The 25,148-nt window shown below is 36.2% G+C and overlaps 1 protein-coding gene across 3 annotated transcripts in view; it reads left to right on the top strand.

Annotated features, from left to right (window-relative positions):
- LOC133517995 (glucose transporter type 1) overlaps window positions 1-25,148 on the top strand; it is an 86,943-nt gene that overhangs the window by 6,096 nt on the left and 55,699 nt on the right. For all 3 annotated transcript variants that reach the window (XM_061851567.1, XM_061851716.1, XM_061851651.1), the window contains exons 2-3: window positions 9,858-9,920; window positions 10,400-10,501. In XM_061851567.1, coding sequence (XP_061707551.1) covers window positions 10,414-10,501 — 88 coding nt within the window. In that variant the 5' untranslated portion in view covers window positions 9,858-9,920; window positions 10,400-10,413. The remainder of the gene's footprint in view (window positions 1-9,857; window positions 9,921-10,399; window positions 10,502-25,148) is intronic.

The following is a 25,148-nucleotide window of genomic DNA, read 5'->3' as shown; positions in this document are numbered from 1 at the left end:
TAGCGTGACGTGACGTACGCGTTTGCGTTAAGTCTCATTTTGTATGGGATTTAGAAACAGCGCGCCAAGCGGAACGTTTAGGAAACTCAAAATCTCATACAAAATGAGTCTTAACGCAAACGCGTACGTCACGTTTCACTATCGAATAAATGTACACTAGGGGAACACGATACCGATATTAAAGATATGCCCTTAAACGGGTCTCTACTATTTTTGTTACATCTGTATGTATAGTTCTTTCCGCTACTGAAACACAAACCATCCGAGTCAAGTGGTTGCGCTGCTCAGATGAAGTTAACAGATAGGGAGCGGAAATTGGTCGGCCCGACCCCTCGGGGTCAGGAATGGAGGGTTACCATTTGGCAAAATCTCAGTATGTTTTGTCACGCTTGATCGCATACGGAAACGTAAAGTTTCCCCACTATTTTGTTACAGGTATACGTTTTGAAATACCTATACCTGAGTCATGGGTGTGTTTAAGTATTTATGTATTATATGATCTTGTGCAGATAGTGCCCGAATCAGCCGTGTCCGGACACTATCTGCGTGACCCTGAATGTCAGGGCCCCCTTCTTTCTCCCCAAGCACTCGTCCCGTTAGCCCCTATGGTTCGGGTTCCATAACGGCTATCCTCCAAATATATACTAAGACAAGCTTGAGCTTACTGTGGGACCTAGTTTGTGTAATAATGTCCTATATTATTTATTTATATAGGATAGTTTATTAACCATCATCATCATTATTCTCCGCAGAAAAAGTCGCGGATAGAAGCTAATTAAGAATAGAAAGACAATAAAAGTCATAAGCTATTATTGGCCACGCAGTGAATGCTCAAAAAAAGTTATAGAGGGAAATGCTTGGAACACAATTTTTGCTTTCGTAACTTTGTTTGGACTAGTTAGGAGGTGAACATATCAAAGTCCCCGGCCGTAACCCTTGAGCCCGCAGGAGAGGGGGGTTTGAAGGTCTCATTTTTCGGTATTTGTTTATATCTTGGAAACCGGATCCCTTTCTTTCGCATAATTATCGAAAGTCATAATGTAATGATAGTCATATTATCATTAGTCATAACTCTGAAACCGTTAACTTTTCAGGAATTTCCTTAGGTTATCCTATAGTTAGGTTAGGTTAGGTTTGTTGTATGGCAATCCTGGAAAGTTACACGTTTCTGAGAAAAACCAAATTATGGCTAACGAAAATGCGGACAAACAATACATTATGACTTACAACTTTATGGGAAACAATAGAGACCCTTTGGAAACTATGCATCTTAGCAAAGAGAATTTGAAATAGAGGTGGATTGTTGAAGAAAACTTTGGAGCCACAGTAAATTTACTGCCATCCTTCGACCCATGATTAAAACTTTAAGATCGCCATTTGACTTTGAGCCTTATCGCTCGAAAAGATGCCGCAATACCTTTGGCCTATGATATATTAGATAGCGCCAATTTTGATATATAACAAATGTAACACATATCGAAACACGTGTCGAAAGTTGGCAGTAAATTTACTGTGGGTACAATGTTTTCTTTGACAATCCACCTCTATTACAAATTCTCTTTGGTCTTAGCGACATGATCACTTACACAAAACGTAAGTTAATTAAATTAGCTACCAGTTTCCAAGATATAAGTTAAAAACCGAAAAATTACCTTTAAACCTCCCCTCTCCCCCCAGCTACGGCCGGGGATTTTTGATATGTTCACCTCCTAACAGTCCTAACTAGTTCGAACAAAGTTACGAAGTTAAAAACTGTGTTCCAAGCATTTCTCTCTATATCTTCTTATTGCTTGGCCTATTATCCGAAAGTGAAAACTGGAATCCATTCTTCAAAGAAAGTAAGCTAAAAGCGAACATGCCCACTAGAAATCTATTCTAAGATTCAAAGTGAAACAAAAATAATTCCAAGGCGACACACTCTTCCACAGATAAATCGAAATACATTTCACTTATTTGAAAGCGTCTTTAAAGAAAACACATACTTTTAATTCCATAAATGGTGCGGCTGGTTGCGCAAAATGGCGACGAATCCACAACGTTCACAATTTTTGCAAAGTATTGTCTATGGTTGCACTTTTCGAGATTAAAAAAAATCTTGCGTCCTCATTCGAGCGAGGTTTCACGCTAGCCGAATGTGAGTTTTGGCATGGAGGGAAATTCAAAGTTACGTTTTGATTATGCAAGGAATAGGCAGAACTGTTGCAAAAGTGTCCAGCTGTCACATATAAATAATAGTTTCAAATATCTCCAGAGTAGCGCTAGAGTAGCTAAGAACCTAGGCGTTATTGACGGAGTGAAGTGCGCTGACTATGATTCGATTTTTTTTGAAGTTTTCTAGGTTTTCTAGCACCAACTATTTATGGTTTTTTGACAGACATTTCTGGTACATGGAGATTCTATTCCTTAACTCTACCTTCCATAGTTTTGACGGCGGAATGATATAATGATAGGTCATTTTCTATCCATTTAACTAAATTTTGTTATAATATTCAACATGTGTCAAGTACCCAATTGCCCGCCGCCCGAATTATCATTTGGAACTAAGCGACCCAGTTCGATGCTCATTCCAGAAGGTCTTGTTTGGACTCGTGTAACTTGTGATTTTTTTTTAACTAGCGCTATCATTTTGATGTCAACTTTTAGCTGATATCCTGTTTATTTAACAATAAATAAGTTTTAGGTCCATTTAACAATAAATAATTTACAGTTTAGGTACTTTTCTTTCCACAGGGAACTTATACTCGTACTCATCGAGACAATTCTAACAACCCTAAACACAATTATTTTGCGTTGTTTTCAGAGGGCCTACCGCGAACCACGTTCGACGTGTTGCCTCCCTGTCGCACTTGTGAATTCGTAGGTAAGTGTGACAGGGCGGCAACACGTCGAACGTGGTTCGCGGTAGGCCCTCAGATGCCACAAATGCGGTCGTAAATGCCGGTCCCGCATTGGCTTATATAGCCACGAGAGACGTTCGTCACATACAGACGCTGCATAAATCATTTGTCAAGATGTTAAACGCCTAATGAAGGAGCCATTAGCGATAACATTCATCTGTGCATATAATATTTATTCAACTATACTCACTTTTAACTCGTGAGATTTGCCCGCGGTTTGCAATTGACCTGAATAGGGTTGCCACTCAATCGAACTCAAATGCATCAAAGGAGAAATGAATGGGCGCCCACAGACATGATGAATTGCTGGTTTGATAGGATTGTTTTTAATTTGAAGCTAGGGCTGTCACTATCTTAAAATAAGGCAATAAGTAGAAAATATAACAAAAGATAAACGTTAAAGATGTTTCAGCATTTAAGTTCCTTCATTTAAAATTAAAACCACACCTTCGTTTTTATGAATGAATTAAATTCATGCATCTAGAGGTCCATAAACTAGTATACATATTTTTATTCAAGCAACGAATTACACAGTATTACAGTAAGACACTAACCCCCTTATTCATAAACGTCTACTAAAGTTAACAAGCCGCTAATAATCGTTTGTCCCTTTCTGACATATTGGTATTGGCGTATGGATTATTAGCGGCTTGTTAACTTTAGTAGACGTTTATGAATAAGGGGGTAAGGCACTGTGAAATGGATACAATGTTATCATTATCATAAAACGTTATCATAAAGTTGTGTTATACAATAATCTTAATAAACAAGTGAAGACGGGTGATACAAAATATATCATAAAACTAAAAACCTCATTATGGCTGCGATGCGTTTCGCGACCCCGCAGTGTCAGGGAACAGGCCACGGAACCGTCGCAATTTGACATTCTTCGGCCAAAACTCATCCTTGGTGAAGGTGGCTAGACTTTCAGTACAACTTTAAATAGGTACTCGTATGTACGAGTTTTTTTACGATGTCCTCGATCTTCGTAAAAATTGTTTTGTCATCATCATCATAACTTAACACCTTTTTTTATTTCTTGTGTCAGTCTTTTAATTTGCCCATTCGACGGATTATTTTTTATTTGACCGAGAAAAGCGATTCCAGGCTCTCCTTTTCCTCTTATCTTTTCAATCCTGCCTACCAAAAAGTTTAAGAAAAAGTTGTCGTGCGGTATCAGGTGTCCTAACATCTTGCCTCTCCTATTTCTTACACAAGGTGTAACAAAAATAGTGGTAATCCGTTTAAGGGCGTATTTGATCAATATGTTCTGATTAGGAAAAAGAAGATTTTTTTTATTTTTTGGTATAGGTCAGGGCATCTAAGTTGGCCAATCCTCCATACAAAGTCTAAACATTTTTCACGTCAAAAATTGTTTCTTTTACTTTTTCCTTATCAAAATAATATACCGAATATGCCGTTTAAAGGATCCCCCTATTTTTATTACACCTTATTTATTTTTGTTATAATAAACATCGTTTTCTCCTACCATACTCAGAACCTCTTCATTATATTTTTTGTAAGTAGTTAGTATTATTTATATCGATTACCATACGCTGGCACTCACTGGCAATAATATTGCATTTTTTTCTTGGCATAGAAAAAAATAACTCGGATTTGAAATAAAATAATTCGTTTGTAACTTTAACCTTTCGATACAGTGTATTCTTATATTACTAATAAAAAGTCAGAAAGCTCTAAATTCATCTTAACAAAAAATCTAGATTATGCAATTAATGATATATAAAATAAAATAAAAAAAGTTTTTTTGTAACACCGCTGCAGCAAGCGTCCCCAAAAAATCGATTATCAATGTTACCCATTAATAAGTAAGCTCAGTTTACCGGTGTTGAAACGACCACATTTATCGTACCATCTGTCATCCTTTATATTAGTTAGTACCTTGTTTCGATAAGTTTTGAATCTATGTAGCGCATAGGTGTAAAATGTTACGTAATGTATGAATCCAATAAATAACTCCCCATACATTTTTTACTATTCAAATGGCGTTTTTCGATATAGGTACGATTGTCGTTTGGCTAGGTTTGTGCCAACCCTGAAACATTTCCGTGCGCCCTCGTCAATTTAAATTGCATCTCTGTACCGTGTTATTCCGATCGCTCGGCCCGGTCGAGTCGGAGATCGGTGGTCATTTGTTTTGGTGGTCTGTCGCCTTATGCCTCTAGTTCATACGAAGCCGGCATATATGAAAATTATAAAATGCAACTCTATTGACAGCTATTAAAGTTCAAATTTAAACTAATAATTTTATATGATATGCACTAGAGGGTGTGTGTAGTTAATTTTATGTATGTATTACAAAAAACTAGTTTAGATAGAAATGAACAATTGAACGCAATAAAGTGGTCACTAAAAATATATACGAATGTGATATAAAAACTAGACCTTATTGTTACAAAATTTTTTTTTTAAAACTTCCGTAACGAAAAAATAAAATAGATTAATGAGATGAGATTATATGTAATATTTCACCGTCAAAATAGCAATATTCTTGTTTTCCATACTACAACTTAGAACCGTTTAGTTAGGGGCGTTTTGTGCGTAGAGTACGAACGCCAGACCTTTACGGCTACCACGAGCTTGTCATTCTGGTCATTCACCTGTAGGTATGGCTACCACCAGTTTCACACTTACTTACTTTTTATGCATCTCGTTCGTACTCGCATATCGGTGCGAGCGAGATGTATAGAGAGTAAGTTACGCACACGCTAGCGAATATGTCAGAGTCATGTCAGAGACAAGCTCGTGGTAAGGCTACTTCACCGTCATTTTGACTTTTGTATTGCTTTGATGTGATGCATCCCATATTGGAATTAAAACAAACTTGATTAACTGATATATATTATATTGTATTATAAGCCTATACGGTGTCCCAGTTCATCCATCTCCAACTCAAGTCAACTGATATTATTATTAAGAGGCTGTCAACACCCAATGTCCTTGAAATTGATGTTACTTAAACAGTTTTTTAAGAAAGACTATTTGTTTTAGTCAAGTAAGAAAAATATATGTTCATATTAATTATATTTCAAAGACCGTGGTTGTACTCGATACATGATTGAACGAAATCGGCTCGATAAAAAATAATTGCAAAGATTGGTCTTAAAATCACAATTAAACGGATCTATGTCTTTATTGTTTTGACTTATGGGTCTGCAATTAAAATCACAATTTCAAAACATTTATATCTAAACCGCTATTGAGAAAAATATTACACTAATAATCCACTTTTTTTATTTAAATATTTTTCTTATTATTCCCTTGCCCTTGACAGTGTGCGCGCTTTAGGTATTGACAGCCTCTTAAAAACTTGTCTTGTCTAAACGCACGTAATGTATGAAACCGTACTAAACACTAATCAATGTGTAAACAGGCCTTTTAGACCCCCTAGCGTCTTTTAAGCGTCAGCGTCTTCAGCGGCAGCGCTATGGAAAATTATGTCGCTGGGCAGTTGCTCCAACGTTACTTCGACCAGCAGCCATATTGTAAGGCTGCTGCTCGACGCCACGTTGGCGCAACTACGCGGCGACGTCATTTTCTATGGCGGTAACTAGACGCCGACGGTCAAAAGACGCTAGTGTTGGGTGGTTAAGGTCATGTTACTTGGCTTGCCCGAAATCAACTCGCCTCAGCAAACCAATTCGAATACGGCCTAACCGCACTGGAGCCACATAAAATGGATTCCGGTATTTCAGCCATGAATCGTTCTCTCGTTTGTTTTGGTGAATATTTTCGCGGAAATGCAAGTTGCACTGCTGCTCTCGAGAGCTGGCTGAATGGCACTTTTGGTTGAGAAATAATTTCCAGCCCTAGGATATGAAATTATATCGTTCTGTGCCTATAGTTACCACAGTCTAAACAGACAGCATTATCGAGCGTTTACAACATAAATAATGTTCCGTTAAATTCCGTTTTTATAAATAATGGTACGGAACCCTTCGTGCGCGAGTCCGACTCGCACTTGCCCGGTTTTAACTTTATTTTGTATGTTATTGGTTATTGACATCATGAAAAACTAAGTTTATAGATTATCTTTTTTTTAATTAGCAAAACAAAAAAAAAACTTTTTTCAAGAAAGCGAAACCTATAAACCTAGAATATATTATGCTGAGCGATCGAAATTAAAATCAAAGTGATTTGTTAAGATTTAGTTAGTGAAAACCTAACCTAACCTTTACTGCAGGTGATTGAAAACTTGTGAGAAGGCCATGCGTATCGTTGCGGGGACCTAACCCAACAAAATACTAATAAATCACCACAAAACACAACAAGTATAGCTTTTATTAAACAAAGAGCAACCGGCCGCCCGTATCTCTAGCGAGGAGCGATTGACTCACATCAACGACTCCAAAAAAATAAAATAACCGTTACTCGCGAAATGGAATTCCATAAGTTATTTTGTTAGGATCGCAAAGCTATTCTTCCCTCTTAAGTACTTTAGTTATTTTCTTGAATACCATGACGGTGGCAAACAAGCATACGGCCCGCCTGACGGTAAGCAGTCGCCGTAGCCTATGGACGCCTGCAACTCCAGAAGTGCAATATGCGCGTTGCCGACCCTTTAAAAATCTGTACACTCCTTTTTTGAAGAACCTCATATTGTAGACCCTCGGGAAAACCTGGGCAGGAAGCTCATTCCACAGCCGAAGCGTGCGCGGGAGGTAGTTCCTTTTAAACCGCACAGTGCGGGACCATTTAGGTTCTAAGGTGTGAGGATGAACACACGGTGATAGAAAGTAGCCGTGGGCATCATGTCAAACAATTCCTCAGAGCACAGCCCATTGTACAAGCGGTAGAACACACACAAGGAGGCAAAGTCTCTCCTTAGACTTAAAGGTTCAATACCGCTTGTGCTTAATATACTAGACTTACGTACCAGCTATTATGTAGATAGTTAGCTACAAAGGAAGTTAATAAACGCTTGTATTAAAAACTAAAATAGAACCTCCATAGTTACAAAATCAATACCAATACCGGTTTATTTATTTATAAGATCGGCCGTCCATGATTCTTTATGCACCGCGTACAGTGTCTCCAATAGATAATGCATTACGGAGATAATTGATCGAAAATACTATCAGGCAAGTCAAACGTAACGAATAGAATAAGGCGTTACTTTGCGGAAATCCATATTAATTAAAATACAAAATATTATTTTGCTAATCTGCGAAAAGATAACGTGCTAGTCAATCAGTGGTTTCAGTCGTCGGACTTCCGAGCGTCAACATGTCCTGAGGATGCCTCGTAGAGAGGCGAAACAGGTGTCGAGTTTTGTACTTTCGGTGGTGGATTGTTATATTTATTTGCGTAATTATTTTTGCGGTGGGAGGGTGGGAACATTAATTGCATGTAATAATACGCAAGTAAGTATAACGGTTAGAACTGATTCACTAGCACGTTATCTTTTCGCGGATTACCAAAGTAATATTTGTGTTGTGTTGTAATCAAGTCGAACGTACACTGACATTAAAATGATATCTAAATAATGTTATTTAATAGCCGTATGCCGTTAGCCGGATGCTATCGGCCTGTCATTTGTTCGGAACTGTCATCTTTTTGTTCTAACTTGCAGGCCGATACCGTTCGGCGGACTGTTAATCAGTGGGCCCCTTTATTAAAAATTAACTGTCATAGGGGCCAACATTTGGCACACGACACTAGTCAGAGCTACATTATGCGGATTAAAAAGATACAATGATTTGAATATTTAGAAACCTCTGCAATAGTAGATTTAAGCTAGCTTCATAGCCTTTGAAGTGACAAAGTGTGGAGTCACAATAAATGTAATATTTGGTGTTTAGGAACGTTCATTAGTTGTGTATTTTTTTTTTCTACTGAGTATCACAAGCTCTTTTGATCCTTATAGGAGAAAAAGTGTCCCATGATTTCTTTTTTATTCCCATTCCGTTACCATTTTCATAGACTTTGTATGACTGTAACGAAAATGAAAGGGACGAAAAATGTATGGAAAATTAGGTAATTTTTTCTCCTATTATGATCGAAAGAACTCGTGTTCTTGAGTACAAATAACAAAATTCCCAAATCTGAACAACTTTAAACCAAATAGCCCGTTTATGGAGGCACTTCGACGCTCTGTCACTGCAAAGGGGTACTCTGAGGGTACTCTGTTCGCTTTATCTTTGCCGCCCGGTGACGTTCAGATTCCGACCGCAGCTGCACTACATTACTGCCGACTGCATAACTGCAGCAAATATCGAAAATCCGGGCATCGACATAAAATTTGACATTTGTGGCAGTAGTGCAGCTGCGGTCGAAATCCGAATGCCACCTTTATGCTCCATCTACAGGGAAGATCTATGTAACAGGAGACTATAACACTCCATAATTACTAGGAATTTTCGCGTTGACATACAATTTAAATGAATTCTAACGATCAAGGGATACGCTACATATAACAATATACTTCCTAAGACAATATTGTAGAGAATTTTATGGATAATACTTCTCCTAGACATTATTGTAACTTATTTTTTGTTTTCCCGAGGGGCTACAGTATGGGGTCATTCAAAAAAGGAGTCTACAAGTTTTTAAAGGATCGGCAACGCGCATTTAATATATCTGGTGTTGCAGACGTCCATAGGCTACGGTGACTGCTTACCATCAGGCGGGCCGTATGCTAGGTTGCCACCGACGTTTTATAAAAAAAACTTTCACGGTTTCAGTCATGAAAATGTATAAAACTAATAATAGGGATATAAAAGTGGGGGGAAGCGGGGTAAACAGTAACCCCTCGGTGTATTTCGACTTCTGTTTATTCTTATAAACATAAAAACCATTAAGTTCGCGATAAAAAAGCTTGCAACCGCCAAAAATTCTATGCATTTGACATTTTAGACGATAACCCTCAATAAAACGTGTAATACTTATTCCCTTTTTGACATTTGACTTAAATCAACTAAGCTCTGTGTATTGTTACAGGCAAAATGTTGTCCAGATTAGACAGCCAACGGCCATAGTGAAATGACAATACATATACTAAAGGTAAGACTGTTATTTATTTAGGGTCGTTAAGAGGAAAGGGGACCGCCTCTTCTCCGTACAAACGTAGTCCCCATTTTCCTCTCTGGATATTGACATTATGGAAAATATTTTTACATAATTTGATGTATATAAGCTATGCCCCTACGTTTGACTTTTTTAATTATTTTGGTTATTATGAAAATTAGGAGCGAAAAACAGTTTCCATACATTTTTAAAAATGCTCCTAACTCTTATAATAATTAAAAATTGGAAAAAATCAAACGTAGGGGCATGGCTGTGGTCGATATACAACAATTTGTGTCAAAGTATTGTCAATAATGTCAATAATGGAAGGTGATTTCACGCGGGTCCTCTACTCTCGTCTTAAAAAATCGCCTCGGGTGTAATGATCAATGTATAATAATATCATAATTGTATCATTGTATCATAATGTACGAGTTTTTCCTACTATAAATTATTGAAAGTATTTTTTTTGACAGTGCGGGGAGCGCTCATGAGACAGTCGTGCCATCGTCTGCTTGAACACCAGCAGGCAGGCGAGGAGGAGCCGCCGCTTTATTCGCCCATTGACCGAATTTCAGGTAAATAATCATTGGAATGTGGACCTTAATGTGGTGCGGCTAAGTTTAGTTTCGGGGTTCTGAGTTCAAAAATATACTTAATTTTGTTTCCAAATCGGGTGAGAAATGACGGAATTCTGAGGTAACAAACATTAAATCACGCATAGCGCTTTCTATAGCTCATACTATGGCGCGGATTGTGGATGAATTGAGATGGACAGGCCAATTCGAATTTTAGTTGTTAAATCTCACCCAATGTGAAACTGATCGTTCAGTGTCAAAAGTGACGTTTTTGGTTGAAGGTTGACATAATGCGCAATTCAGAATGTCTGGAGATTGGAATCATCTCATATTGATATGGGCCAAATGGGTTTGATCCATGTTAGATTATCATATTATATTTTTTGAGTTAAAATTTATTAAAATCTTTGGCAAACATTAAGGTCCATAATATTATTCCGGGTCAGCACAATGTTTGTGTCGCTCCGTAAAAAATAAACTAAGGGCTCTTGGCGCTTATGTTGCTTAGTGCCCCATTTTCCCCTTTATATTCTCTAGAATATACAGTGTGTAAATTCGATAAGGGTGAATCTTTAAACGGTAGTTAGAATAGAACCTAAGAAGTATATTGATACCATACAAAATAATTCAACTCGCAATGTAAAGCAAGTTTCGGCATACGATTTTTAGTAACTAACTGTCAATGCTTATTGGCATTTACTATAAAAAGCTCGTATCTCGTATTACCATGTCATGTTATGTATCGTAATGTTTGCTATACATTGCTGATCGGTAAATTTTCAAAATTTAATTACGGGGCCATAATTGAGTGTGACTTAATGGAACTTAATAATTAATGATTACACCGATAAATTCTATCTGTTTTAATTTATCGCCCGTAATGAATTAACACACTGTATATAATATATAGATAATTGCTTAGAGTTAGACCAAGTCAAGTCTGCATCGATTTTGATAGCACACACAATTGTTATTTATACGTCATAATTTCATAGAAGTTATCATAACACTTACACTGCGTGTGCTTGATCGTTGCAGACTTGATCTGACTCTAAAGTCCTTTTTGATGTAGTACAGTCAGTATCATATATATAAGAGCGGCCGACGTGCTCACAAATATCTGAACACGCCTCTATTGTCAAGGCGTTAGAGTGCGTGTTCAGATATTTGTGAGTACCTTGGCCGCTCCGATATTTCTGATGGCGACTGTACCTAGTTGATAGAAAAGTAATGCCGTAGATAAACCGGTCGTTTTAATATTTTTAGTTATAAAAAATAAGGCGCCTGCTTGGCTCAATAAAGTGATAAAAAAACGTGGCTATTAATGGCCTCTTTAGAGTAAATATAATTATGTATTATGGAAGGTAGAGGCAAGGAACAGAATCTCCTTAGGCAGAACTGTTGCAAAAGTGTCCAGCTGTCAGATATAAATAATAGTTCCAAATCTCTCCAGAGTAGCGCTAGAGTAGCTAAGAACCTAGGCGTTATTGACGGAGTGAAGTGCGCTGTCTATGAATAGATTTTTTTCTCAAGTATTCTAGGTATTGTAGCGCCACCTATTTATGGTTTTTTGTCGGACACTTTTTGGTATATGGAGATTCTGTTCCATCCATAATAAGTATATTTTATAAGTGCATATTGTTGAATTTAAAAAAAAAAAATTGTTCAGTTTGTGTATCAGCCAAATTTACATACTATTTTCAACCAAAAGGGTACTTATGGTCGATTCTCATAAGGCGCTATTTTCATATAGCTTCAATTTGAAATCAACCTTATCGACAACCGACAGATACCTACTGGTTGAGCACGTCACATATTTTGAATATTTAGTTTCAGTACGATAATAGCAGTCTAAATTTTTGATGACCAAATGTAAAGGGTGTGTAAGTAAGAAAAAAAATTCCTAAAAATATTTTATAAAACGTATTTCTGTGCAAGCCTGTAAGGAATATAGTCTAACTTGACTTTGATGACTCAAATGGACCGTTATTTCTATTTTTTTTTTCTATATATGTAGACTATTTCACAAGATTGGCAGGGTTTGTAACTATGAGAAAGCGATATCGTTAGCGAAAGATTCATCTCTTTCACACATTTCTTGATCGCAAGGTTATGTAGTATATTCTGTTGTTTTTTAAATACTTCCGTAAACTGTGCATACTTTGCTCCCCACTGGGTAATTTTGCTCCAACAGTTTAACAGTTTAATTTAAGTTTGGAAACATGATAATGTTTTTTTTATAAATCGGCATATATACCATACACAATATATAAAGTTTTTATTTATATTATGTACCGATTTATTACTATTAATAACTAGCTTACATCTAAAATAGGCCCTTAAGGGGCTCCCCGCGGTTTTCATCGATTTTTGACTAGCTTTGAGTCGTTACTCCTACATTTGCACTATAGATAGAATTATTTGACAAACGGCTATCGCTTCTTCAATCTTTTATCTCCATTCTGGTGTGCCGGATTTTGAAAGAAATGAACTCTTATTTTTTATATATTTTTTAAACATTGTCTAAAAAACACTTTTTTCGTTACTAGAGTGCTGTGAAGGATTTTACATGTACAAAATCACACATTTGGGTTCGTCCTTGACTTCTCTAAAAACTGGTCACAGATTTTAAGTCTAAAATAATTAACACAAAAGTTATGGTGAGTAAACCGTTTATTTAGCCTAAAATTGTTCAACTTTAATGCCAAATATCTCGAAGATAGTGAACTTTGAAGTTCTATGACGCAACGTCAATTATAATGATGATACATTGAATACAATATTTAATTTGTATGAAAGATAGAAAATCTAACTTCATTTTTTTAAGTTATTGAATAAAAGTGTCATCGTTTGAGTACAATTTATGTTTAAGAGGCCGTTATCGATTTTAGTCGCAAAAATTTAAATTTTTGCTCTAAAATCGTTACCGGGTTCCATTCATTGTTTATTTGTTGTACATGACTACCCGGTATAGGTATATTACACAAGTATACAGTCTCTCAAGTCACTGAACCTGTTATCGACAATATTAAGGTCAACATGATATATTACCATTTCGAAAATAGACTTGTACAGTCGCCATCAGATATATCGGAGCGGCCAAGATGCTCAAAAATATCTGAACACGCGCTCTAACGCCTTGACAATAGAAGCGTGTTCAGATATTTGTGAACACCTCGGCCGCTCCGATATATCTGATGGCGACTGTACTTTTGAAGGCACAATAAAAATCCGTTGATAACTTTTTTTGAACTCGGTTAAAATCTGTACATTGTTAGATATTTGACAGCAAGTGCTAATGAATTTAATAGTGTATATTTATATGGTGATGAATATGTACGTGGAGAGATATTGTATTTGTTTCTTACCTGATTATACAGTTATTAACATTAGTATATATAATAAAATTAAATAGGCAGTGTTATTTTATTAAAATGAAACAAAAAATAATTTATTTCCGTAACTGCTGCGATATGAATGGGACTGCATGACCTCGACAGTGATAGTAACCATATTATGAAAACAAAGAAAAAACAATGTTTAAAACAAAACAAAAACAGGGTGCTAAGAAAATGACAGATTCAAACTAATCAAATTCAAATTCAATTTAGCGGTACAGTTAAGATTCGGATATTCGCCTGCCATACCTATCTTCGCCTACCTTTAATAAAATCGTAATTAAAATTATATTTAATAAAAGTATTGTTCATGCATGGCACTAGTTTAGGATAAATGTAGCTAATTTCACACTGTTGCAGATCAAAGATTTATTTCGTTGAACTGTGAACAAGTGTATTTTACTCGCGTACAAGAACTTTAGTTTTAGAAAGTCTTCGCCTACTATGTTTTATTTTAATATGACTACCTAAACTCGTTACAAAATATTATTATATTGACGTTACGGACAGTGCTATGTAGGCGAAGACAAAGACCCAGTCGTCGTGCATTTGGAGTCCAACTTCAAAATTTAGAGCTTAAATTGCCTATAGTAAGATAAGTAAAATAATTTATTAATCGCGATCCTAAATACGTGAAAATCCGGGAGAATTAACATTGAAATTATTCTTTGAGTCTAGTGAATTAATTTTTTAATATTATTATTATAGATAACAGATAAATAGTTAAATAGAAAACGTAGGAACAAATATTTGTGTTAAACACACTGCTTCATAGGCAGGGTCATAACCTCACAACACTCACTACTAACTAGGCGAGGAGGTAGTTAAAATCAAGTCAAATTACAATTTTTATTATTCGAATACGCATCCCGACTTTCTTTTGTCTCCGACAATGTAGCATTGACGAGCATGTAGCGTAAGTGAGACAACGTTTAGCTGTTAGTTAGTTCGTTAATTATATATAGTGCCATTCACGAAGACGTGTGCCTTAACTTGTAATGTCATGTTATTAAAGGTTAGATTTGACAAATCTGCGCGTCATCGTTGATGACAGGAACTGTGCTAACTGTACATGAACGCTGTGCATGAGCAAGTCGCGCCATGCTCAGTGTAGGGTTCCGTAGTTACCATTATGTCAGAACAGGTTTGATGGGGGCTATTAGTAAGTATCATGTACATTACAAGCATAAGGGAGTACTTTCGCAGCGCTTTGTACCAGGGATCGGAACCGGTTTTTTGCAAAAATATCGAAATAACCGTACCTATATTTCGGTTTATTTTATACTCTAAATGTAGGACTCAGTTGTGTTTTCAGATAACGACTTCGTATTATTAGATTGCCTAATTAGAATTAATAATTAACAAAGAACGAAAAAAATACCGTTTTCGTTCCCATACAAAAAATACCGGTTTCCGATCCCTGCTTTGTACGTCTTTTTAGTAAGAAAAGAAGACATTTTGCAATAACTCAAAAATGGCTAGACCGCTCATGTTTGCTACTTTTCATTGAATGTATTTATTAAGCTTTTGTTTTACGATTTGTTTCATTGTTTTTGGACACATGGTTAAAAGGTTAGAGGGAAGGGGGGCGGGGGGAGGGTTTTTATTTTTCTTTCGGAGCGATTATTTCCGAAAATATTTACTCTATCAAAAAATTGTAGTTTGTTTTCCAACCTATCCAACGATACCCCACACCATTGGGTTAAACAAAAAATTAATAAAATGAAAATACTTTTTTAAAAACCATATTCTCATTTGATTAATTGCCTGCTAGATGTCGCTGTAGCGTGTGTTGAAAATCCTAGAAGTATTTTTAGTATAAGATGAAACATTTAAGAAATAAAATACTTAAATATGTTAAGTGTGGCTGGTCTCCTCATTGGGCCCTGTTTACACATTTATTAGTGTTAAATGCGAGTTTATACGTTACTACTTGCGTTAAGTGGCAAATGTACAGTATGAAAATATCGATACGAAAAATGTGCCAAAAATATGTATACTCTACCTTAATATATGGGCAATAAACTCGTGTATACATATTTTTGACACTTTTTTCGTATCAATATTTTCAGACGTGACCGTATGAACTCGCAATAAACACGGATCAATGTGTAAACGAGCCCCAATGAGACGGCCAGCGACACATACTCCGCAGCCACACTTATATGGCAAATTTAAAAGTACCTTTGCGGTTTAGTTCTGATTTAGAATCTATTTTTAAAGTCCAAATTTATTTTAAGTCTTGAACGGTAGGGGTTCTGTCTGCAGTTGAAACACAATGATGGTAGAACTTTATTCACCACAAATATAGGTATTATTAATAAACTGTTTTTTTTTTTATATAACCGCAAATTTAAACTAGACGTAGGTTTCAGTGCTGTAAAACAATTCTGAAAGATTTTTTTTAAATTTAGTATTATCTATCTGAGCCTAAATAATTTTTGTAATTTTTTTGAGCGGCAATGTATTTCGTACATCATAATCACTTGCGACAGTTGTAACGTCAACTAACAAACATTGCTTGCTGAATTATTTTATATGGAAAAATAAAAGTATATACCTATGAAAGTGTGTTCATTAAAGCCTTATAACTTACTACCCTTTGCGGTTGTATCAAACATATACGCTGTATATGTAGTAATGTAATGTAAGTTTAGAGTCTTACAAAAAAAAACATTTACATAATGTCCTTTGCTACATGTAGCATGTCAATTTTGTGCCAAACCGATGGAGGTAGGGTTCTTTAAACGCCATGAAATACCAATTAGTAATACAGTCAGCATCAGAAGTAGCGGATGAAACAACGCGCCAAAAGTATCTGATATTCCGGATAACTTTTCCAAATATAGATAAATTTCTAAAATTCTCGTTCAAAAGTATATCTTTTACAGTCTTAGTTGTTCTATATTAAAGAAATCACTTTTTGTTAAGCTGTTACAGAATGGTAGTTACTTATGAAACGTTATTTCATCCGCTACTTTTGATGCTGACTGTACCTATTATCATCCCCTTTTAAACTGAGTTCATCAAAGGAATCATAATTAGATTGCATTACAAATATGCGTTCACAGTTCATATACCGTAACGGGTTTGGAATTAAAATTTGAATAGTTCCATTTACACAACTTAGTTTCAAGCTGGAACAAGGCAGCGGAAAGTCTAGCGGCATACAAAATTATACCCTATAGTGCTATGTTAAGAAAAGGTCGTATCTGTGTTTGCGTCATAGTCGGATAGGGCATTTCGGGCGGGGGGTATGTTGGCCTAGATGGAGTGAGGGGTCGGGGAGGGGCGGGGCTTGGTGCAAGCAGTGGGTGTTTGGCCGCGGGATGCACCGCGCGTTGCACCGTGCACGAGACTCATTAAAATATAACCGAGAGCGAAATCCAAAATCAATTTAAATCTACCCTCGTTAAGGGTAAATCGGGAGGGATGGAATTCAGGGGGTGAATTAGCGCTATTATGAGGCGAGGCGAAGGTTTGCCCTTAATGGGCTTGGGTACAACTAAAAGTGAGTGTTTTCTGGAAACCCTTTTGGCAGTGAAATGTTTTTAATGATCGCTTTGTTTTTTCGAAATATAGTTGGGGTAGTATGGGATTTTTTATGACACTGATAGTTAAAGTTATATGATTTTAAATCGTCAACAGTAACCACATCTGATCCGTACCCCTAGTGTAAATATTTTCGACAGCGAAACGTGACGTACGCGTTTGCGTTAAGTGTCATTTTGTATGAGATTTTTGACTTTCCAAAACGTCCCACTTGGCGCGCTGTTCAAAAACCCATACAAAATGAGACTTAACGCAAACGCGTACGTTACGTTTCGCTATCGACAAAATTTACACTAGGGGTACCGATAAAGCTTCCTTAACTTAAACTAACGCTGAGCGTTCATTCAAATGAGACTTAATTAGCTCCTTTATCAATTTTTTTTTTTTACACTATGTCGGTGGCAAACAAGCATACGGCCCGCCTGATGGTAAGCAGTCTCCGTAGCCTATGTACGCCTGCAACTCCGGAGGAGTTACTTGCGCGTTGCCCACCCTAACCCCTCCCACCCCTCGTTGAGCTCTGGCAATTATCAGTAAAAAATAATATCTCCATTAATCAATTCATGATCACCCTACGGGTCACGTGACTTAATTACAATGTAAATAATTAATGTTATGACTTGAGTCAGACGAAGATAAGTTGCAAGTGTTATTTTAAACTTCAAACTTCTATGAAATTCGTTTACTTAACGCTTGCACAGGCTGGGCAATCAAAATCGCTGCCAACTTAGCTTGGTCTGACTTAATGAAATTTGTCAATGTCAATATTTTTGTTAACGTGTCCTGCCAGCAAATACAAAGAGGTTGATTTATATTAAATATAATAATTTGATTAATATGCCATGAGTCCGTGACAGTTTTATGTATAGATCGTGTCATTCACGACTACCAGTGCTTTGAGTCGTATTGCTATGTTATTAAAGGTTAGATTTGACAAATCTGTGCGTCATCGTGGATGACACGAACTATAACAAATAGGCTACCAAACCGTGAGACTCATCTAACAAGTTTACATATTTTCGGATATTCTTACGTATAAGTTGTACTGAACGTACCTACAGAATAAGAAACATATTTCTGATCACGACTTATGAATCATCCTGTATGGCTTATAAATAAATATTAACCCCCTTATTCATAAACGTGTACTAAAGTTACGATGCCGCTAATAATCGTTTGTCCCTTTCCGACGTATTGGTATGATGGAAAGGGACAAACGATTATGAGCGGCATCGTAACTTTAGTACATGTTTATGAATAAGGGGGTTAATGTATATTCATTAATAGTACGTTACGATAGAAGTGCGAAAAATAGGAAATTCGAAACGTGTGGCGATAAATTAAAACACGACCGAAGGGAGTGTTTTAAATCGACACGAGTTGCGAATTATCTAATCGCACATGTATCGTACAACGTTTTACAGTACATATGGCCATATAAATGTTCGACACAGTAACGTAATATGCTAATTTTCGCACTAGTGCGGTAAAGTAGCACCATATGTACTGTAAATAAATAAATTCACTTACAATGTCTATCGCTCTAATGTAACAGCAAATAGGTGAGAGGGCCGAAGTGCGCCTGCCGTGTAAGTGCGCCTACCTTTATTAAAGGAAAAGATATATAAAGGTAGACGCATTTAGGCGGCAGGCGCACTTCGCCCCCTTCACCTTATTTTATTCATTGTAGTTCTTTGTTGTTTAATTTGCATGACTTGACATATACCGGGTGTAGCCTGTAACAGAGTTTAATTTTATAAACTGTAGGCTGTACTCCTCAAACTGACCAACATTTGTTCAGCAACTTTTAAAAATATTTTTTTATTTTGATATTTAGAACACTTTCAAGTTGATTCTAGGACGCAATGTATTGCGAATTTTGTTATGTTTAAAGCGTGACAACCACGTCAATTACACTGATGACAGCGTACATTGAGGGTATTTAATTTGTATGAAAAATAGGAAGTCTAAAGAATTCATAATTTTCAAAAATCGCTGGACAAATGTTGGTGATTGTGAGGAGTACAGCCTACAGTTAAATTTATTGCTCGTGTTACAGCCGACACCCGGTATTTCCCATGTGTATTCGTGGAAATAAGTGTACAGGTATTTTTCATTAAGAATGGTAGTTATAATATATTTAAGTGCCACGTAATTCTTCGAATTTTTCCATACTTATGATTAATTATTTTTAATACTCATTTTATTTTAAAATTATTCATATATTTGGAACACACAATTAAAGTACATATACAAATATAGTTTTTGTCATCCACGATGACGCGCAGATCTGTCAAATATAACCTTTAATATCACAATACGAGTTAAGGCACACGTCTTCATGAATGAAACGTTCTATATATATCAAAGCAAAGGCGTGTAAACGTTATATAAATATATTTGATTAGGATAAATAAATAGGATTCAGATTAGTTATTTGCGTTAAGTAGGTATACGTACCTACATTCAAGTACAGTATCCCTAGTGTAAATAAATTCAATAGCGAGACGTGCTGGTGACGTGATGACGTTCGCGGTTGCGTTAAGTCTCATTTTGAGTTTCCAAAACGTCCCGCTTAGCGCGCCGTTTCTAAATCCCATACAAAATGAGATTTAACGCAAATTTGGACCCTTCGACTCAGTCCAAAGGCGCGCTGTACGAATCGTCGACGATCCCAAACTCACAAGCGGCATTGAACCAATTCAGTCTAAGGAGAGACTTTGCCTCCTTGTGAGTGTTCTACCGCTTGTACAATGGGCTGTGCTCTGAAGAATTGTTTGACATGATGCTAACGGCCACTTTCTATCACCGCACCGCTCGCCGTCGGCAGGGTGTTCATCCTCATACCCTACATAGAGTTTATGTTCGTGATGTTACATTATTCTTCTACACAATGATAATAGTTACAATACTCTCGAAGTAAGAAAATAATATGTATTTCTTATTATTGGCGCGAATTCCAGACTATTAAAGCGAATTGCGAAAGTTATTAAAATGTAAATAATTATTGCGTCAAGCGAGCGAGGAAATATGCGATGTTATTTGGACAAAAGTGTTTTCCCAATAATATTTAATTATTATTTGCGAATCCGTGATTGTATGAATTCAGGGAATCGTTTTGTTTTATTTATTATCCGAAATATCCATTTACGATTATTAAAGCTGATGTGTTCATATTTGATTTGTGTTTGGTTAGGTGGTCCATTCTATTTGAAGACGCCATCAGATATATTGGAGCGGCCAAGGTGTTCACAAATATCTGAACACACCTCTATTGTCAAGGCGCTAGAGTGCGTGTTCAGATATTTTTGAGCACCTCGACCGCACCGATATATCTCATCGCGACTGTTCATGTACAATCCTGTAGGACTCTCGCCTGCAGTTTTCCTTCAATATTCGTACGTGTATATACATGCAAGTAATTGTTTTTTGTAAACAAAATTGGCTGAGAGCATGTCGGGCTAAGCTCAGTGTAGGGTTTCGTAGTTACCATTCTATCAGAACAGGCCGAACTGGGGCTATTCTTAAGTATCATGTACCTTATAAGCATAAGGGATTAAGGGAGTACTTTCGCAACGTTTTGTACGTATTTTTACTAAGTGTTTTTTTTTGCAATAACGGCTTAAGGTCTTAGCACATTGTTACAACTCAACAGCCACTCGACTCAAAATTAAATATTGAAATTAAAGCCTTATCTTGTATGTCCTATAGTACAATGTTTAAAATTTAGGTAACTGTCGGGTGGTCTACGCGTCGTCCACTCGTCGTCCACTAAGGTGAACCAAAAGTGAGTTGAGTTGGTGTGGAATTGGTATAGTGTGCGAAGACCTTTATCCGATCATTTTCGCTATAGTTTTCATTGAAAGTTTTTATTAAGGTTTTATATCATGATTTTATTTGTATATTTTTTGGACCCATGGTTCGAAAGTTAGAGCGGGGCCACATTTTTTTTCGGAGCAATTATTGGCGAAAATAATAACTTTATCAAAAAATGGTTCATGGAGACCCCATATTCGTTTCGAAATACCTATCTAATGATACCCGATACTATTGTGTCAAAGAAAAAAAAAACAAAAACAATGTTATGTATGGGAGGTACCCAACATTATATAAAAATGTTATGTAGTTTTTATTTTGTTGTTCTGTCGCCATGCATGATTAAATGAATCCATGCCGAATTGCAGCTTTCTAGCACGAACGATCACGGAGCAAAGCCGAGGACAGACGGACAGACGGACATGGCGGAACTATAAGGGTTTCTAGGTGACTACGAAACCATAAAAATCACAGAATAAATGGACAGAATATGTTTATTTTGTTTTATTTATCGCAGTCAGAAGTTTAAAACTGAATAAAATCACATTCCCATGCAATCCAATTTAGTCAAATAATATCGGAATTAATACGAAAACACAGTCAATACCCGAGGCAAAACAGCCCGACATGCGATTGTGAACTGTAAACATACTAAGTTTTAAGTACATTTTGATTTGTAAAGTTTGCACAATGCTTTGGACTTCAATTTGCCTTTAGGCAATGCTTTAACATACTATCGAAATATTTAGTTACAATGGAAATATTAATTAGGAGAGCTTTTGATCATTGCTGGTGTAGTCAGGGGCAGAAGTTAAAGCATTGGGATTCAATTATTGGTATAGCCAAAGAGAATTTGAAATTGAGGTGGATTGTCAAAGAAAACTTTGTAGCTACAGTAAATTTACTGCCATCTTTTGACACATAATTAAAAGTTTAGAACGCCATTTGACTTTGATCCTTATTCGTTTACTGATATGCGTTTAATTTTTTACATATCAAAACATCAACAGAGCTGCTTATAACCTCATAGTGTAACGGGCACCGCAGGCGCCGTACCATTACGGACACATGATTATTATAAACCATAAGGTACCATCAGCTGCGAAGAAAATAAAATCTTAATTAATTCATTCATAATTTCTTCATGCCATTTCGCAGCTCACTGTACCTCTACATACCTTAAACAGTGTGTGAAGCTTTTACTAAGTCATTGATGCATCAAGGCGGTTTGTTTACAGAGAGTCTATCGGGAAATGCGGAAATCGAAAAAAGATCATCGATTTTCGGCCCACTTGGTACCTACTAACGCGTTCATACAATTTTATTCATCAATATGCATTTTAATACGCAAAATAGTTATAATATTGGGGGTAATTGATACGGAAATTAGAAATACACAATAAAAAAAATATCTCCCATATGCCAAGACGAGCCAAGGGAAGCGCAAGGCACTACCTACCTTTTTTCGAAGCGCTTCATTGTTTTTTGAACCCTCATAACTTGGTTTTTGGATATATGATGTCAATAGAGGACCTATTTAACAAAAAAAAAAGTTTAAGTTGCATAGCTTTTATAACATAAGCAGGGGTCGTACAAAAAGTGCGGATGACGTCAAACCACTTATAGAATGATTTCAAATAGTATTTTTGATTTTCATAAACAATTATCACTTATCATTTATCAACCTCTTTATTAAACGATATCGCCACTGGAAATGAGTAAGTACGTTTTTGACTGACACATTGTCAATCAGATGAACAATAAATTGACTTCGTTATTGTTTAGCTATTGTATCTTCACGATTATATTTAGCTAAAATTTATATTTACTAACGTATAAGAAAACGCTCTAAAATGTCATCTTTACTCAAATATTGTGGCAATCCCACAGACTTGTTCTAACTAATTTCAAATAATTATACCTTATGGTAACAAGTTTCGTGAAATTTATTTTATTCACTACATCACCCTACCACCTGTATTATTAATTCCATGGATTTATTTACGATTATTTTGTTACTTCATTAATACTACTTTGTTACTACATGTCACACGGAAGTTTAAATACAAACTCAAACATCATCCTGTGTGCAAGATTACGTCATTTTTACGTCATCCGCACTTTTTGTCCGACCCCTGAACATAAGATTGTATTGATATCTAAATAACCCCGATTTCGTCACTGACCCACTTACTCACTCATTCACTGAAGATCATCAAAACTCTTAGGGTAGTTCCTAAAGTCCTAGAAAGGTGAAATTTGGAACTTTTACCCCCAACCCCTTAAACTAGGGGATGATTTTTTTTATGAAATTTCCGCAAAGTTTGATGCCGAGTTTGACGACCGGTCTGGCCTCGTGGGTAGTGATAGTGACCCTGCCTATGAAGCCGATGGTCCCGGGTTCAAATCCTGGTAAGGTCATTTATTCGTGTGATGAGCATGGATATTTGTTCCTGAGTCATGGATGTTTTCTATATATTTCAGTTTTTATAAATATTTATATATTATATATATCGTTGTCTAAGTACCCTCAACACAAGCCTTATTGAGCTTACTGTGGGACTTAGTCAATTTGTGTAATAATGTCCTATAATATTTATTTATTTATTTAGAGGTCTGAAAATTGATATATAAACTACTTGTTATACATAATAGAATACATGATTCAGGATTTTTTGTAAATCAGCCCCCGCCCTTTAAATTAGGGGAGGGAAGACTGTGATGAGCAATTTACAAAAAGAAATGAAATCCCAACAAAAAAATTCATGTGAAATGTTGTCAAGACGAAAACATAAGGCTTGCACTGTCAAAAAGTTATCAGATCTCACGCAGAGCCAAGCTTCTAACTCTAGAAGCTCTATAACTCTACAAACTCTACACCTTTGTCAAAATATGTGGCTTGGCCGTTTCACTACCATCACATGAGCTATGGGCGTAACTTGAAAAAGCGGCCAAGTGCGAGTCGGACTCGCCCATGAAGGGTTTCGTACCATTTATGACGCATTAAAAAAAACTACTTACTAGATCTCGTTCAAACCAATTTTCGGTGAAAGTTTGCATGGTAATGTATATCATATATTTTTTTAGTTTTATCATTCAGTTATTTTAAAAGTTACAGGGGGGGGGGGGGGGACACACACACACACACATTTTACCACTTTGGAACTTTAGCTTTTTGATCGCTTCGCATTTTACTTGTGTTTGATATTACGCTCAAATGCAATGAAAACCGGTCACGTAGAATTTCCATACAGAGTGGGTGAGCGTTATAAGTAATATTGTTTTATCCACTTCTATTTTCTTTGAAAGTAAAACGACGTTTTCCTTTGAGTAAACTATGCTTTCATACTTTATCAGATTGTACAAAATATAAATTCTAAGTTTCCTTAGACACTAAAAAATGTTACGTGGAGCGTCTTAGTCTAGCGTTGCGTGGCCATCAAAGGAAAATAAGTCGTTTGTAAGGTAAAGATAACATAATAAGCAATAAAGCTACAAGAAATACGTTTGAAAAACTTTAACTCGACTACGAGTTTTTATGTAAAATTACAAATAAAGCTTATTTACGGATGGATCTATAATAATGCTAGTATTAATTATAGAGTTGAGGTACCTACGTATCGATACGTAATATTTTCTCGCACATATGTTTTTTAACCACTGATCTACTTTTTCATATCATTTTACAGCTTTATAGTCATATTTTAGTTGCTAACTTATTTCCTTTAGCTTCTTTGCATCTGACAGCACCTTATAAAAGCAATGATTATTTTTCCATTAAACAGGAAAACCGTGAAAGAAAATTTAATTGATTTTATAAAAAAATGTTTTTACGACTATGGGCCCGATCGATAACAATAAGTTCTGGTTTAGATAAGTTC

This window comes from Cydia pomonella, chromosome 1 (assembly GCF_033807575.1).
Source record: "Cydia pomonella isolate Wapato2018A chromosome 1, ilCydPomo1, whole genome shotgun sequence".
NCBI classification, from domain to species: domain Eukaryota; kingdom Metazoa; phylum Arthropoda; class Insecta; order Lepidoptera; family Tortricidae; genus Cydia; species Cydia pomonella.
The sequence above is the reverse complement of the archived record's forward strand: the minus strand, read 5'-3'. Positions and strand labels throughout refer to the sequence as shown.